At 39.2% G+C, this 12,870-nt stretch overlaps 1 protein-coding gene across 1 annotated transcript in view; it reads right to left on the bottom strand.

Moving 5' to 3' along the window:
- RCOR1 (REST corepressor 1) overlaps window positions 1–12,870 on the bottom strand; it is a 121,555-nt gene that overhangs the window by 30,381 nt on the left and 78,304 nt on the right. Inside the window, exon 3 of the mRNA XM_027957433.3 lies at window positions 6,293–6,376. Within this exon, the coding sequence (XP_027813234.2) occupies window positions 6,293–6,376 (84 nt within the window). The remainder of the gene's footprint in view (window positions 1–6,292; window positions 6,377–12,870) is intronic.

Here is a 12,870-nt window from a genome sequence, read left to right as displayed (position 1 = left end):
ATTAAAAGAGGGAGAAAAAGACTAACCCTTGACTCACCTATAATCTCACAGTGAACTACAGTGCAAACAGCCCTGGACGATGAGTAACAGCCCTTCAGTTTCTATCAGGAACTTGCAGCTAAGTCCATTTCATCATTTGTCAAATAAGAGGTATTTTTATAAATTCTCTGTACAAAAATATACATATACATAAATACTCAGAGGCACCGACTCAGTCCCTGAACACCACCAGAGCCATGTTCTATTTCAGTAGTTTCCAATCCTGACTGATAAGAACTGTCTGACAAACATCTTTAGAATACTGACTCAGGTTCCACCCTGTTTTGTAATGTATGTGTATCAATATGCATGTGTGTTCATGTTTATGAACATATGTGTGTGTGCATGGATGTATACGTATACTTTATGCACATATAGAGCTTCTAGTAAAGTATGATGTGTGTAGAGAAAAGCACGTATGTAAGCATACAGCTAGGTTCATTTTCAGGAGATGAATACACTCAGATCAAAGAAAGAATCCAATATGCTCTTGATGTTATGGGTTTGTTTTTATAATGATCCCAGGTGACTATGATCAATCAATGAATTAGAGAGTAACACTGATGTGTAAAGAACAGTTCCCATTTTAATGTGACAGAAACCACCTCAATGAGCCCAAACATTTAAACAATTACACCAATATCAGAACTACAAAAATGAGGAGAAATGTGCTTTTTATGTTACTGTAAAATGAAGTTTCTAAATTTGTGAGTTGTGAATTTTAATCATGTGAAAGAATTTCCTTTCAAGCCTCCAGCTGAGGGGTTATGAACAGGGGAGAAAGGTGGAACAAAGGAAAGGAAGATCAGACAGTATGGTCTCTACAGTGTGGTCAAGAAGGGGCCCCCCCAGGGACACTTCAGCCATTCCCAGGAGGAGGGGAGGGGACAGCACCATGTAGAACTCAGCAAGAGGGATGCGGACAAGGGGAGCGGGCTCTGGTTGCGTCCAGAGGGCAGAGGTGGGCTCAGACCCCAGGGTGCCTAGTGGCAACTGTCAGGTCTTCTGACTTCAATTTACAGTCATCTAGAAAGGTGTGAATAGAGACCCTGACACATTTACTATATATTTCTATGAAAGTTTAGGCATTTACTACATACCTGTGAAACTTTCACTCATAATATAATTTTGAAAATGGGTACTGAAGTCATATGACTTAATACAGAAATAACTTTTTATATGCAGGTCCAAGGATGGTTCTCATCCCCTAAAAGCTAAAACTTACTTTAAAATCCCTAATTTGACTTGATTTTAAGTTCTATATGTCTACCTGTTGAAAGCGTTAATTTTTTTCTTTAAAGTTCGGAGAGGTGATTTCCAGTTTCTCTCACTGTCCGATGTCCAGATTCCATTATGGGACTGAACCGTCATTTGTGCCTTTGCCCCCTAAATATCATGTCATCACTTAATCATGTAATTCGCTACAATAGTGTTCATAATAATGCCCAAATGCCATGTTCTCATCTATGCTACTTGGACTTATCCACATTTCCTCTACATGAAATGCGTCTCTGCACATTTTCTAGGCATACTCCAAAGGTTGCATCCTTCCTTAAGGAAGTTTTACTTAGACACACCCAAAAGCAACTGTGTAATATCAGTAATACTTTAAACTTTTTGGTTTATTAAATCAGACAGCACACCAAGGGAGACCTGTGTGATAAGAGCTCAAACCAGAAATCTAGACCAACCCTGGCTACTAACTAGCTGAGGGACCCTAAACATTTGCCCTAACTTCTCCAGATCCCAGGTTTTTGCAACTAAAAGGAAACAGCTGGACTAAAGGAAATACATATAAATGATCTGTTTACATTTCATTGCCCCCCTCTTTGTGCGTCAGAATATAAACTTCCTGAATCCCTCCCTCCAGGTACCTACCAGGCATACAAGACCGCTCAATAAAAATGTGAAGGAAATCAATTCTCACTGAATAAACACAAATTCTATATAACTCTAACTGAGATCCTTTTGGAGGAAATGTGCTTTTTAAAAAATAAGAATAAAAATATAAAAAGAAAAGACTAAATTATGGTGTACCCATACTTGTTAGTTTCAGTTCAGTTCAGTCGCTCAGTCATGTCCGACTCTTCATGACCCCATGAACTGCAGCATGCCAGGCCTCCCTGTCCATCACCAACTCCTGGAATTCACCCAAACTCATGTCCATCCAGTCAGTGATGCCATCCAGCCATCTCATCCTCTGTCGTCCCCTTCTCCTCCTGCCCTCAATCCATCCCAGCATCAGAGTCTTTTCCAATGAGTCAACTCTTTATATCAGGTGGCCAAAGTATTGGAGTTTCAGCTTCAGTATCAGTCCTTCCAATGAACACCCAGGACTGATCTCCTTAGGATGGACTGGTTGGATCTCCTTGCAGTCCAAGGGACTCTCAAGAGTCTTCTCCAACACCACAGTTCAAAAGTATTAATTCTTCAGCAATCAGCTTTCTTCACAGTCCAACTCTCACATCCATACATGACCACTGGACAAACCATAGCCTTGACTAGACGGACCTTTGTTGGCAAAGTAATATCTGCTTTTCAATATACTATCTAGGTTGGTCATAACTTTCTCTCCAAGGAGTAAGCGTCTTTTAATTTCATGGCTGCGATCACGATCTGCAGTGATTTTGGAGCCCCAAAAAATAAAGTCCGACACTGTTTCCACTATTTCCCCATCTATTTCCCATAAAACTAAATAACTGTAAATATATTCAAACAGAACAAAGTCCCAGATAATATTGTCAACAGAAAACTGCTAAACAGCTCATATATGTGATTTAAAAATTATACACTTATTAATATGTATAAACTTACTAGGAAAAGTATATAGATATATAGTAAATAGTAATTATAAGAGGGCTTAATTGTCTACATTATACATTCTATATTGTTCAAAATTTCTACAACAGCACTTATTTTTATAACCACAAAATAATCGTGTAAACTTGCAGTGACCCTAAGAGGAAGAACTCTAAGCAGTTACTTATGAAGAAAGAAACCAACACAGAGAAAGCCAGTGATCTACAGACATCCTTACACATGGGGACATCTCTGCACTTCTAGTAGATGTCCCCAATCTCCTGCTTCTACATAAAATCAGAATCAACTGTTGGACAATCAAGATTTCCACTTTCTTTCAAAATAAATGAGAAAGACAAAAAGAGACTTCTTTTTTGTCTATATACTGGGAGGAAGAGAAGCTGAGGGGGAAATGACAGATGGTAAAGAGAATAAATTATGTATATTTGTCCCCATTGACACTATAGTTACATTTTAGTTATGATTAGACGACTACTCAAAGAGTGTGATCCCCAAAGCTCCACAAGTGGAACCTAACTGACACCATGGATTACACTCACATCCTCACACTTGGGCAGTTAAGCAAACTCTCATGGATCCACAATTCCACTCCTAAGGATGTATCTTCAGTTCAGTTCAGTTCAGTCGCTCAGTCGTGTCCGACTCTTTGTGATCCCATGAATCGCAACACGCCAGGCCTCCCTGTCCATCACCATCTCCCAGAGTTCACTCAGACTCATGTCCATCGAGTCAGTGATGCCATCCAGCCATCTCATCCTCTGTCGTCCCCTTCTCCTGCCCCCAATCCCTCCCAGCATCAGAGTCTTTTCCAATGAATCAACTCTTCACATGAGGTATCTTACAAAATACTAAAAACACAACAATGGCAACAAAAGAGAACAAAGCTCTATGATTCAGTTTTTCACCATCACCTTCTTTTACAATAGCAACAAATTAGAAACAATCTAAATTTTAAAGAGAATGGTTAAATACCCAATACATTCATATGATAAAATATTCAACGTTATTTTAAATGTTCACCAGGGGTCCAACAAGGTGACAAAGGCAAGTCACTGTTCAGGAAGATAATATGCACTCACACACACAGAAATCCATCACCTCACTTACAAAAACATGCACAGAGGGAAAAAGGGACTGGGAAAACATCCCAAAATGTTTACCAACAGTTATCTCTGGGTAATGAAGTGATAGGTGAGGTGAACTGTTTCTTCTTCATACTCTTCTGTGTCTTCTGAACTTTCAATAATATATAAATGTTACTTTTAGATTAGTTTAAGAGTTAAAGTTTTAATCAACAGTATCAGGACTTACATCAAAGCTGCAAATTTATTTTAGGCATACCACTGTTTAAAAATCCACTACTGTTCATATTCTGTTCTTTACGTCTAAGTCTAGGAAAACCAAGCTAATATTAAAATTAAATTCTGACTCCCAGGATTTTCAAAGGTAATATAATAACAGCAAGAGTTAGTACATACAATCTTCAGTGCAATAACAGCAGGAAGCAACTGGAATGAAGAGGGGGCTGAGACCTGATGCCTGTGACCTGAGGGACACATTGGGAGCACCAGCTAGGGTGAAGATCAGCAACACAGACACTCCCGGCGCCACTACTGATGCTCTGTGTTCACAGCCTCTTTAAATTGTGGAATGCCATCTGTAACATGGGGACAAAAAAGTCCTCTTCCGTTACAGTAAAGGCTGACTGATACAAGAATATGGAAAAGCATTTTAGTCCAATGCTCAACAAATGCTCAACATTCTTAATGTTTAGTTCTGGACATCATAATTTAAGAGGGGCACTGTGATTAAATAGAATATACCCAGCTGTGCAACAGAGATGAAAAAAGACTCCAAAACTGAAGCAAGAGGAAACCCTGGAGGCCACCAGGCAGAGTTAGCTTGGACAGGGACAGCAAAGGTGGCACGAAAACTGAGCACCTAAGACCCAAAGGGAAGCAAACTTACTCAGCAGAGATCAGAAAACAAAGCTTAAAAATCACATGGACACAGATTTTCAGCTCTGTTAGAAGCAACAACATGTTTGAGCAAATGATCAAAGGGATAAAGCCAACAGGAAATACGAACAGGACTTCCTTCCCCAGCACAGCAGGGCATCAGAAGCACCAACACCCCTCCTTCTGCTCTTGCTTCTTCCATGACACACTCCTCACGCAGTAGCCTGATGGAGGCAAAACTAAGATGCTCTAAAAACCAGATTAGATTTGAGATTACTTTATTCTTGCTAAATTTAGCATTACTAAGAGCAGTTGAATTTCCTGTGCTCCACAGAGGGTACTGCATTTTAAAAAAAGATCCTTTTTGGTCAAAATTAACCGTTTCTTTACCATATGAGCTCTCTGCATCTTAAATGTGCAAACATGCGTGTCACCTGTGTAAGAGGGGTACACTCAATGTGCATCACCTCTAACTCTTACATGATGGAGGAAACCTGCTGACACGACTGTGAAGCACAACCTGGGAAATTCCGGTCGAAGCCTGAGAGCACAGCCTTCATTCACAATTCAAGTTTCCTGACCAACACTTACCACTGATGTTTTCTAAGCCCTAACACATTTTAGAGCACTGATTCTTATCCGATTTCTTTCAAAGAGCCCTTGAAAACCCCAGTTTTCTCCAGGAAAACATATATAAACCCCACCCCCCAAAAAGGCATGTGATTTCTGAGTTCACAAATCCCCATAAATTTCATCCATGGACAACCCCACACACACTGAATAATTCTCAAAGAGGGGAATTTAGAGTTTTTTCTGTCTTTAAAGCTATGACAAAAAACAAAAACTTTGAAAACAGCAAAGACTTATGGCAATATATCAAATATAAAATTATTCTTGCCTGATCATCTGAGCAGAGGGGACAGAAAAAGTGAAAAGGCAAAGTTGGGAAATACAATTAATCTCACTCTAGGATCCCCATCCCTTAAAAGAAACCCCAAAGTAGCTCAGAATATTCATGCTCCCAAAATGTAAACACAAAAGAGCCAAGCTCTGCTTCTGACCAGGCTGAATTGTACATCATGAAATCTGTTTTCAATAAACACATGTGCCTTCTGTAATCCTTCCACTAAGGAATCTGTTCAACTCTTCATCTTTATAGATCTATAAATTCCCAGCTGAAGGAGTTATACACTGAATTATCATTTTCTTTCCACTCTGAACCTTTCCTCCTAGTTACTTCAGAATATTAGCTACTTCCGCATTTACATATAAAGTAAATTATGAAACCATACTTTAAGAATCTTTAAATCATTATGACAGGATACAACAAAGAACATATTTTCAGATTCTTCAAATTACTTACTTAAAAAATGTAAAATAAATGTACTATATCTAGAGACTTTTAGCTACAAAGGTAACTCTAAAAGTTTGGAGTAAATAAGAAAGATGGAAGATAAAAGTACTTTAACACTTACATTTTGCTTCTGATAGATTTTGATTAGGTGACCAGACCAGCATTCCAAGATTGTCTCGTTCTTGACTGCGTTTTGCTAGTTTGGCTTGGGAGAAATAAAAAAAGAAAATTCGTATTAAAAATTTAGCAGACATACTACCACCACCACTCTGGTCTGTTTTAAAAACCTCAGAAGATGATGACATCACCCAGTCTACTGAAATCTGCCCCAATGGAACCTGCGCATTTAACATGGGCAGGTGTAGGGGGAGTCCTGAAGTTTGCTGAAACATTTCTGCTTCCAAGTCTTTTTCTACCTAAACTTTTATTTATGTAACAAGCACATATGAGGTAGGTGTGATTGCTATTCTCATTTGTGAGGTGAGGAAACAAACAGGTCACTCAGCCGCTGGGAGGCAGACCTGGCTGAGCTCACGCTCAGCCGGACGGCTACGGCGCCTGAGGGTTAGTCACCACCGACTAAGATGCTCCACGCCCAGACGGGGACTCAGAGAATGGAAGCTGATGCAGCATGGGAATCTGCATGTGGCAAGCTGTTCAAGGATTCTTTTCAAACTATGAATTTTTCACGTGCGCTTTGAATAACCTTACCCTTCACTGTCATTAGCGTACTGGTTATTTTAGTGATTTGACAGCAGGAATTCAAAAATTCTTTTAACAACTTTAAGAAAGAACATTATGTATGTGTTTAGTTGCTCAGCGTCCAACTCTTTGCGAGCCCATGGACTGTAGCCCACCAGGCTCTTCTGTCCATGGGGATTCTTCAGGCAAGAATACTTGAGTGGGTTGCCATGCTCTCCTAAATGGGACCTTCCCAACCCAGGGATTAAAGTCACGTCTCCAGCACTGCAGGCAGGTTCTTTACCGACTGAGCCACCAGGGAAGCTTTTTAGAAAGAATAACCAACCGTTTAAAAAGATTTAAATTGAAAAGAAATATGTGAAGTGCATTCAAATTCTTAAAAATCTGTGATACAAAACAGTAGGTCAAAAGGTATACAAATGACATGTACAACTGGACTAACCACAAACAACAGTCAAAAATTAAGATATTATCTTCAGAAGGTACAAAAGACTCAAGAGACAAGAGGCTCACTAATCAGTCTTTAGACTGATTTAGATCCAAACTCATTCATTCTAAAGACATTCTCTTATTTTACCTTTTTTTCTTTAAATAAATTCCTCTGAAACATGATGAAAGTTTTGCAATCTACTTCCAGAAAAAAATTCAACTTAAACACACACACCAATATAAACATACTTTTATAAAATTTATCAAGTCCTGTTTAAGAATTCCTGCTTTTATGAAGTTGCCAGATCTTTTGATCTTATCTTTTATATAAATTTGTATAACAATGTATTCTAGATTTTAATGAATTTATGCACTTTTGCTAAAATCTGTGTGGCAGCTACTTTAAAGAAAACTGATGGAATGGTGGGAAGGCAAGACTATGATGAACAAGGCAAGATTAAAGGTGGAATTTACCTGCTGGGTAGGAACAGGGTGTAATGAACAGGGACACTGGAGTATGATAAAAGATGGGAGTGACTGCTTTTAAGTCACTTTTTTATATGGTTTTTAAATATGGTTCTGACTTTTAGAACAATGTTAAGGCTACACAAAATCTAAAAGTAAAAATAAAGTCAACAAATACTCGTGTGAGGATGGACCAGACATGGAATACGGGCTTTCGGTATTTCAAATAAAAATCCAAAGTCAAAACAGAAATAAAAGAATCCACATTGAGAAAGCAGAATTAAAACTGTTTTTATTCATAGATGACATGATCACCTGTGTAGAAAATCTACTGTACCTACAAAAAGTTGTTAGAATGAATGAGTTTCGGCAAAGTTGCAGGAAACAAGTTGTTTCAACTCAATTTCTATATATGTGTGTAATCAAAAATCAAAATCAAAGAATACCCCTATTTAGTTGATAGATGTGATAGACATGGGCTTCCCTGCCTGCAGTGCAGAAGACCGGGTTTTGATCCCTGGGTCGGGAAGATCCCCTGGAGAAGGAAACGGCAACGCACTCTAGTATTCTGCCTGGAAAATCCCCTGGAGAGAGGAGCCTGGCAGGTTACAGTCCATGGGGTTACAAGAGTCGGACACGACTGAGCGACTTCACTTTCACTTTGGGCTTTCCTTGTGACTCAGATGGTAAAGAATCTTCCTGCAATGCAGGAGACTCGGGTTTGATTCCTGGGTGGGGAAGATCCTCTGGAGAAGGGAATGGCAACACTTGCCTGGAGAAATCCATGGACAAAAAGAGCCTGATGGGCTACAGTCCAGGGGGTCAAAAAGGTTTGGACACGAATGAGTGACTAACACGTCAGAGTGAAGACAAACACTGAAAACTGCTAAATATTTGAGAGAAACTAAAACTAAAGATCTAAGTAAATAAAAAGATATATCATGTATATGGATCAAAAAACTCAAATATTATTAAGGTAGCACTCTCCCCAAAGTGCTCTATAGATTCAACACAATGCCATCAAAATCCCAGTATACCTTTTTGTAGAAATTGACAAACATTCTAAAATTCCTGCAGGAATGGAAAGAACCTAAAAGAGCCACAACTACTTTAAAACAACAGCAAAGCTGGAGAACATACACAGTCTGAACTGAACTAATCATGAAGATTCAGTAATCAAGACAGTGTGGTATTGGCACATAGAGAAAGGAATGGAACAGAATGGAGTCCAAAAACAGAACCCCTTATATAGGATCAACAGATTTTCCACAAAGGTGCAAAGGTAAAATTCAATGGAGAAAAATAATCTTTTAAACAAATAATGCCTGAACAAATGGATATTCATACTTAGAAAAATTAATAGATCTAGTCTTACTCATATTCAAAAATTTGTTCAAGACTAAATATAAACCCCCAATTATAAAACTTGTAAAAAATATTTTTTATTTTAGGTTTAGAGAGATCTTATTAGATAAACATCCAAAAGCACAATCCATAAAAGAAAAAAGTTTATAAATTGGATTCATCAAAGGTAACAACTTATTTTCAAATACTACTAAAGGGATAAAAGCCAAGCCAAAGACTAAGAGAAAATAATTATAAACCACATATCTGATAGAGACTTGTATCCAGAATATATAAAGAACTCTCTCAAGACTGAACAATAAGAAAAACCTCAACTGTCAAGAAATGGGCAAAACATTTGAACAAATACCAAAGAAATGGATAGCAAACACATGGAAAGGCATTAAACACCAACAGTCATTAGAGAAAGACAAAACCACATGAGATGTCACAACATACCTACTACAAAGTATAAAGTTAAGAAGACTGACAATGCCCACCATTGGGCCATAATGTAGAGAAATCAGAACTCTCCTAAGCTGCTGGCAGAAGTGTGAAATGGTACTATCCCTTTGGGGGAAAGCCCAGCAAACTTCCTAAAATTGCAGTATATCCATTTAAAGGAATAAACCTCAGCAATAAAAAGGAATGAACTATTCAGGCACACGGTATGAACGAATCTCAGAAGAATCCTGCTGAGTGAAAGCGTTACAGACACAGAAGGGGAGGTGAGAAAGGATTCTGAGGTGCTAGACAGAAAACTGGTGCTTACCAGTAAGAACCAACGGGTTTTAGTGTCCACAGACGTACATATGTGTGCATACATAAATACATTACTGATCCCGGTTTGTCCACCTCAAGACTAGACACAATGACAACCTAGTAAGAAAATGAGCACATCTAGCTGTCAAATCTTGGTCTCTAACTACCATTCTACAATAAAGGAAACTAGATCTCCATAGGATAATGGTTGACTCCAGGCCTAGGAGGGCTAGGACAGGAAAAGTGTAAGAGAACCTGGAATATTCTGTTATGCCAGGAGGTAGCATGCATGCTCAGTCACTTCAGTGTATGACTCTTGCAACCCCATGGATCTTAGCCCGCCAGGCTCCTCTGTCCACGGGATTTTCCTCACAAGAATACTGGAGCGTGTTGTCATTTCCTCCTCTTCCCCACCCAGGGATCCAACCTGTGTCTCCTGCATCTCCCGCACTGCAGGAAAATTCTTTACTGCTGAGTCACTGGGGAATCCCAAGCGCTAGCAGAGTGCTCAAAGAATGATGGAATCTATCTACCATGGATCGAATCTGCAACAATCTGAGCAAAATAAATGATCATAATAAAATAATAATCCATAAATCATGAAGTAATAATGATCTATGAGTTCATACTGACACAGACAAATGGACAGCATAAAGGCAAATGAGGCCACAACAGCCAGGTTGAAGCTGGATAACTCCCACCACTCTGCTTTAAGACTCACTATATGAAAGCACAGTATTCAGGCAGTATGGTATTGGTAAACGAGGCACACAGATCAATGGAACAGATGGCAGACCAGAAATAAACCCATATAAATACGGTCAACTGATTTGAAACAAAGATGCAAAAGCAACTCAATGGAGAAAGGGTATGCTTTTCAACAAAGGGTACTTTAATAATCGGAAGGACTTCCTTGGTGGTCCAGTGGTCAAGACTGCGCTTCCACCGCAGAGGGCGCGGGTTTGATCCTAGATCAGGAACTAAGATCCCACATGGTGTGTGGTGTGACCAAGAAGTATTTTTTTTTAATGGATCTCTATATGCAAAAGAAGTGAAACTCGACCTATACCTCATACCTTACAGAAATTCAATTCAAAATGGATCTTAAATATAAACCGACTCTGTGCGACCCTGTGGACTGTTCCCCACCAGGCTCCTCCATCCATGGGATTCTCCAGGCAAGAGTACTGGAGTGGGTTGCCATTTCCTTCTCCAGGGGATCTTCCCGACTTAGGGATCGAACCCCGGTCTCCTGCACTGCAGGCAGACACTTTACCCTCTGAGCCACCAGGGAAATATAAAGGTAAAATCTAAAGCTACAAATCTTTTAGGAAAAAACATGAGAAAATCTTCATGAACTTGATTAAGGAAAGCATTCTTAGATATAACACCAAAAGCACAATCCATAAAAGTTAAAAACAATAAACTGAGCTTAACAAAAACTCAGACTGTGAGAGAACATCTGCGAAGCACGGCACCAGACAAGGACTTGTACCCAGATCAGAGAAAAGACATTTAAAACACGACAGTAAGAAAATAACCCAACTTTAAAAATGGGCAAAAGATTTAACAACTGTTTCACCAAAGATGGCACATAAGCACATGGAAAGCAACATCATTAGCCATTAGGGAAATGCAAACTAAAGCCACGATGAGAAACCAGTGTATAACCATTAGCACTTTAGAGATAGATAATACCAAGTACTGATAAGAATAAGGAGCAACTGAAGCTTTCTGACAGTGCTGGGATTGGTGCAAAATGATAAAATCACTCAAGAAAAGTTCTGCAGCTTTAATCAGATACAACTGTATTTAACGAGTGACTCAACAACTCTATCTGACTATACACCCTACAGAGTTAACCTACATGCATGCATGTTAAGTCGCTTCAGTCGTGTCTGAATCTGTGTGATCCTACAGACTGTAGCCTGCCAGGCTCCTCTATCCATGGGATTCTCCAGGGAAGAATACTTAAGTGGGTTGCCATTCCCTTCTCCAGGGAGAGTTAATATATGTTCACAATAAAACCTGCACACAATGGCTTACAATTCACAACTGTCAAAGACTGGGGAAGAAACTCAAATGCCCTTCAAAAAGTAAAAGGTTAAACAAGCTGGAAAGGTTAAACACAGACCAATACTACCTAGCATTCAAAATACATGAACTACTGATAGAGCAGCAACGCGGCCATACCTCAAAAGCTTACACACTGTGTAATTCCATTTATGGGACATTCTGGGATAGGTGAAAACTATAAAGGTAGGGAAGGAATGGAAGGAAGGCTAAGAGTTGTGTGAGGTCATGTTTTGAGGAGATGGAGCTGTTCTGTATCCCAGCTGCAGGGGCGGCTACATGAAACTACACATGCCCTGACACTCACAAACACGGACGCCAAATACCAGTCCCTTTCGCTGGATGCAATCTGAATACAGAAAATGAAAAGAAAGCAGTGCCATTCATTTCTGGACAGACACTGATATCTGCTGAAGGTGTTAACAACTCTGCAGCTGCTCTCTTTTGTTCAGTAGAGCTTTTATTGAAGTGTCATTGATGTACAAGATTTTTATAAGTTATAGTTGTACAACACAGTGATTCACAACATTCTCCTCATTTAAAGTTGATTACCAAGTGTTAAAAACCTTCCCTACCTGGAGGGAAGCTGAAGAAAGACAAGGAAACTGAAATTATCAGTTGCCATCAAGGGAATTCGCACTGCCAGTGGGAATGTACATCGGTACAACTGCTTCAGGGAAAGCTGGCAACGTATGAAGCATAGATACTCTGCAACCCAGCAACCCATTTCTAGATATAATACATGTATCAGCTGCAATGCTTTTCAAAGTGCAAGTTAGGCCAATTTACTGATTGGGTCCTAACCAGCATTTAAAAAAAAAAGAAAGAATAAGAATAGAAAACACCAGCATATTTTTCAAAGCTTTTAAGTACCTGCCTAGAGATTTCTTAACACAGGTGTCAACTGGGCTGGTTGTAACACCA

Source organism: Ovis aries, chromosome 18, assembly GCF_016772045.2.
Source record: "Ovis aries strain OAR_USU_Benz2616 breed Rambouillet chromosome 18, ARS-UI_Ramb_v3.0, whole genome shotgun sequence".
Taxonomy (NCBI): Eukaryota; Metazoa; Chordata; class Mammalia; order Artiodactyla; family Bovidae; genus Ovis; species Ovis aries.
This window is presented reverse-complemented; position numbering and strand designations above follow the sequence as displayed.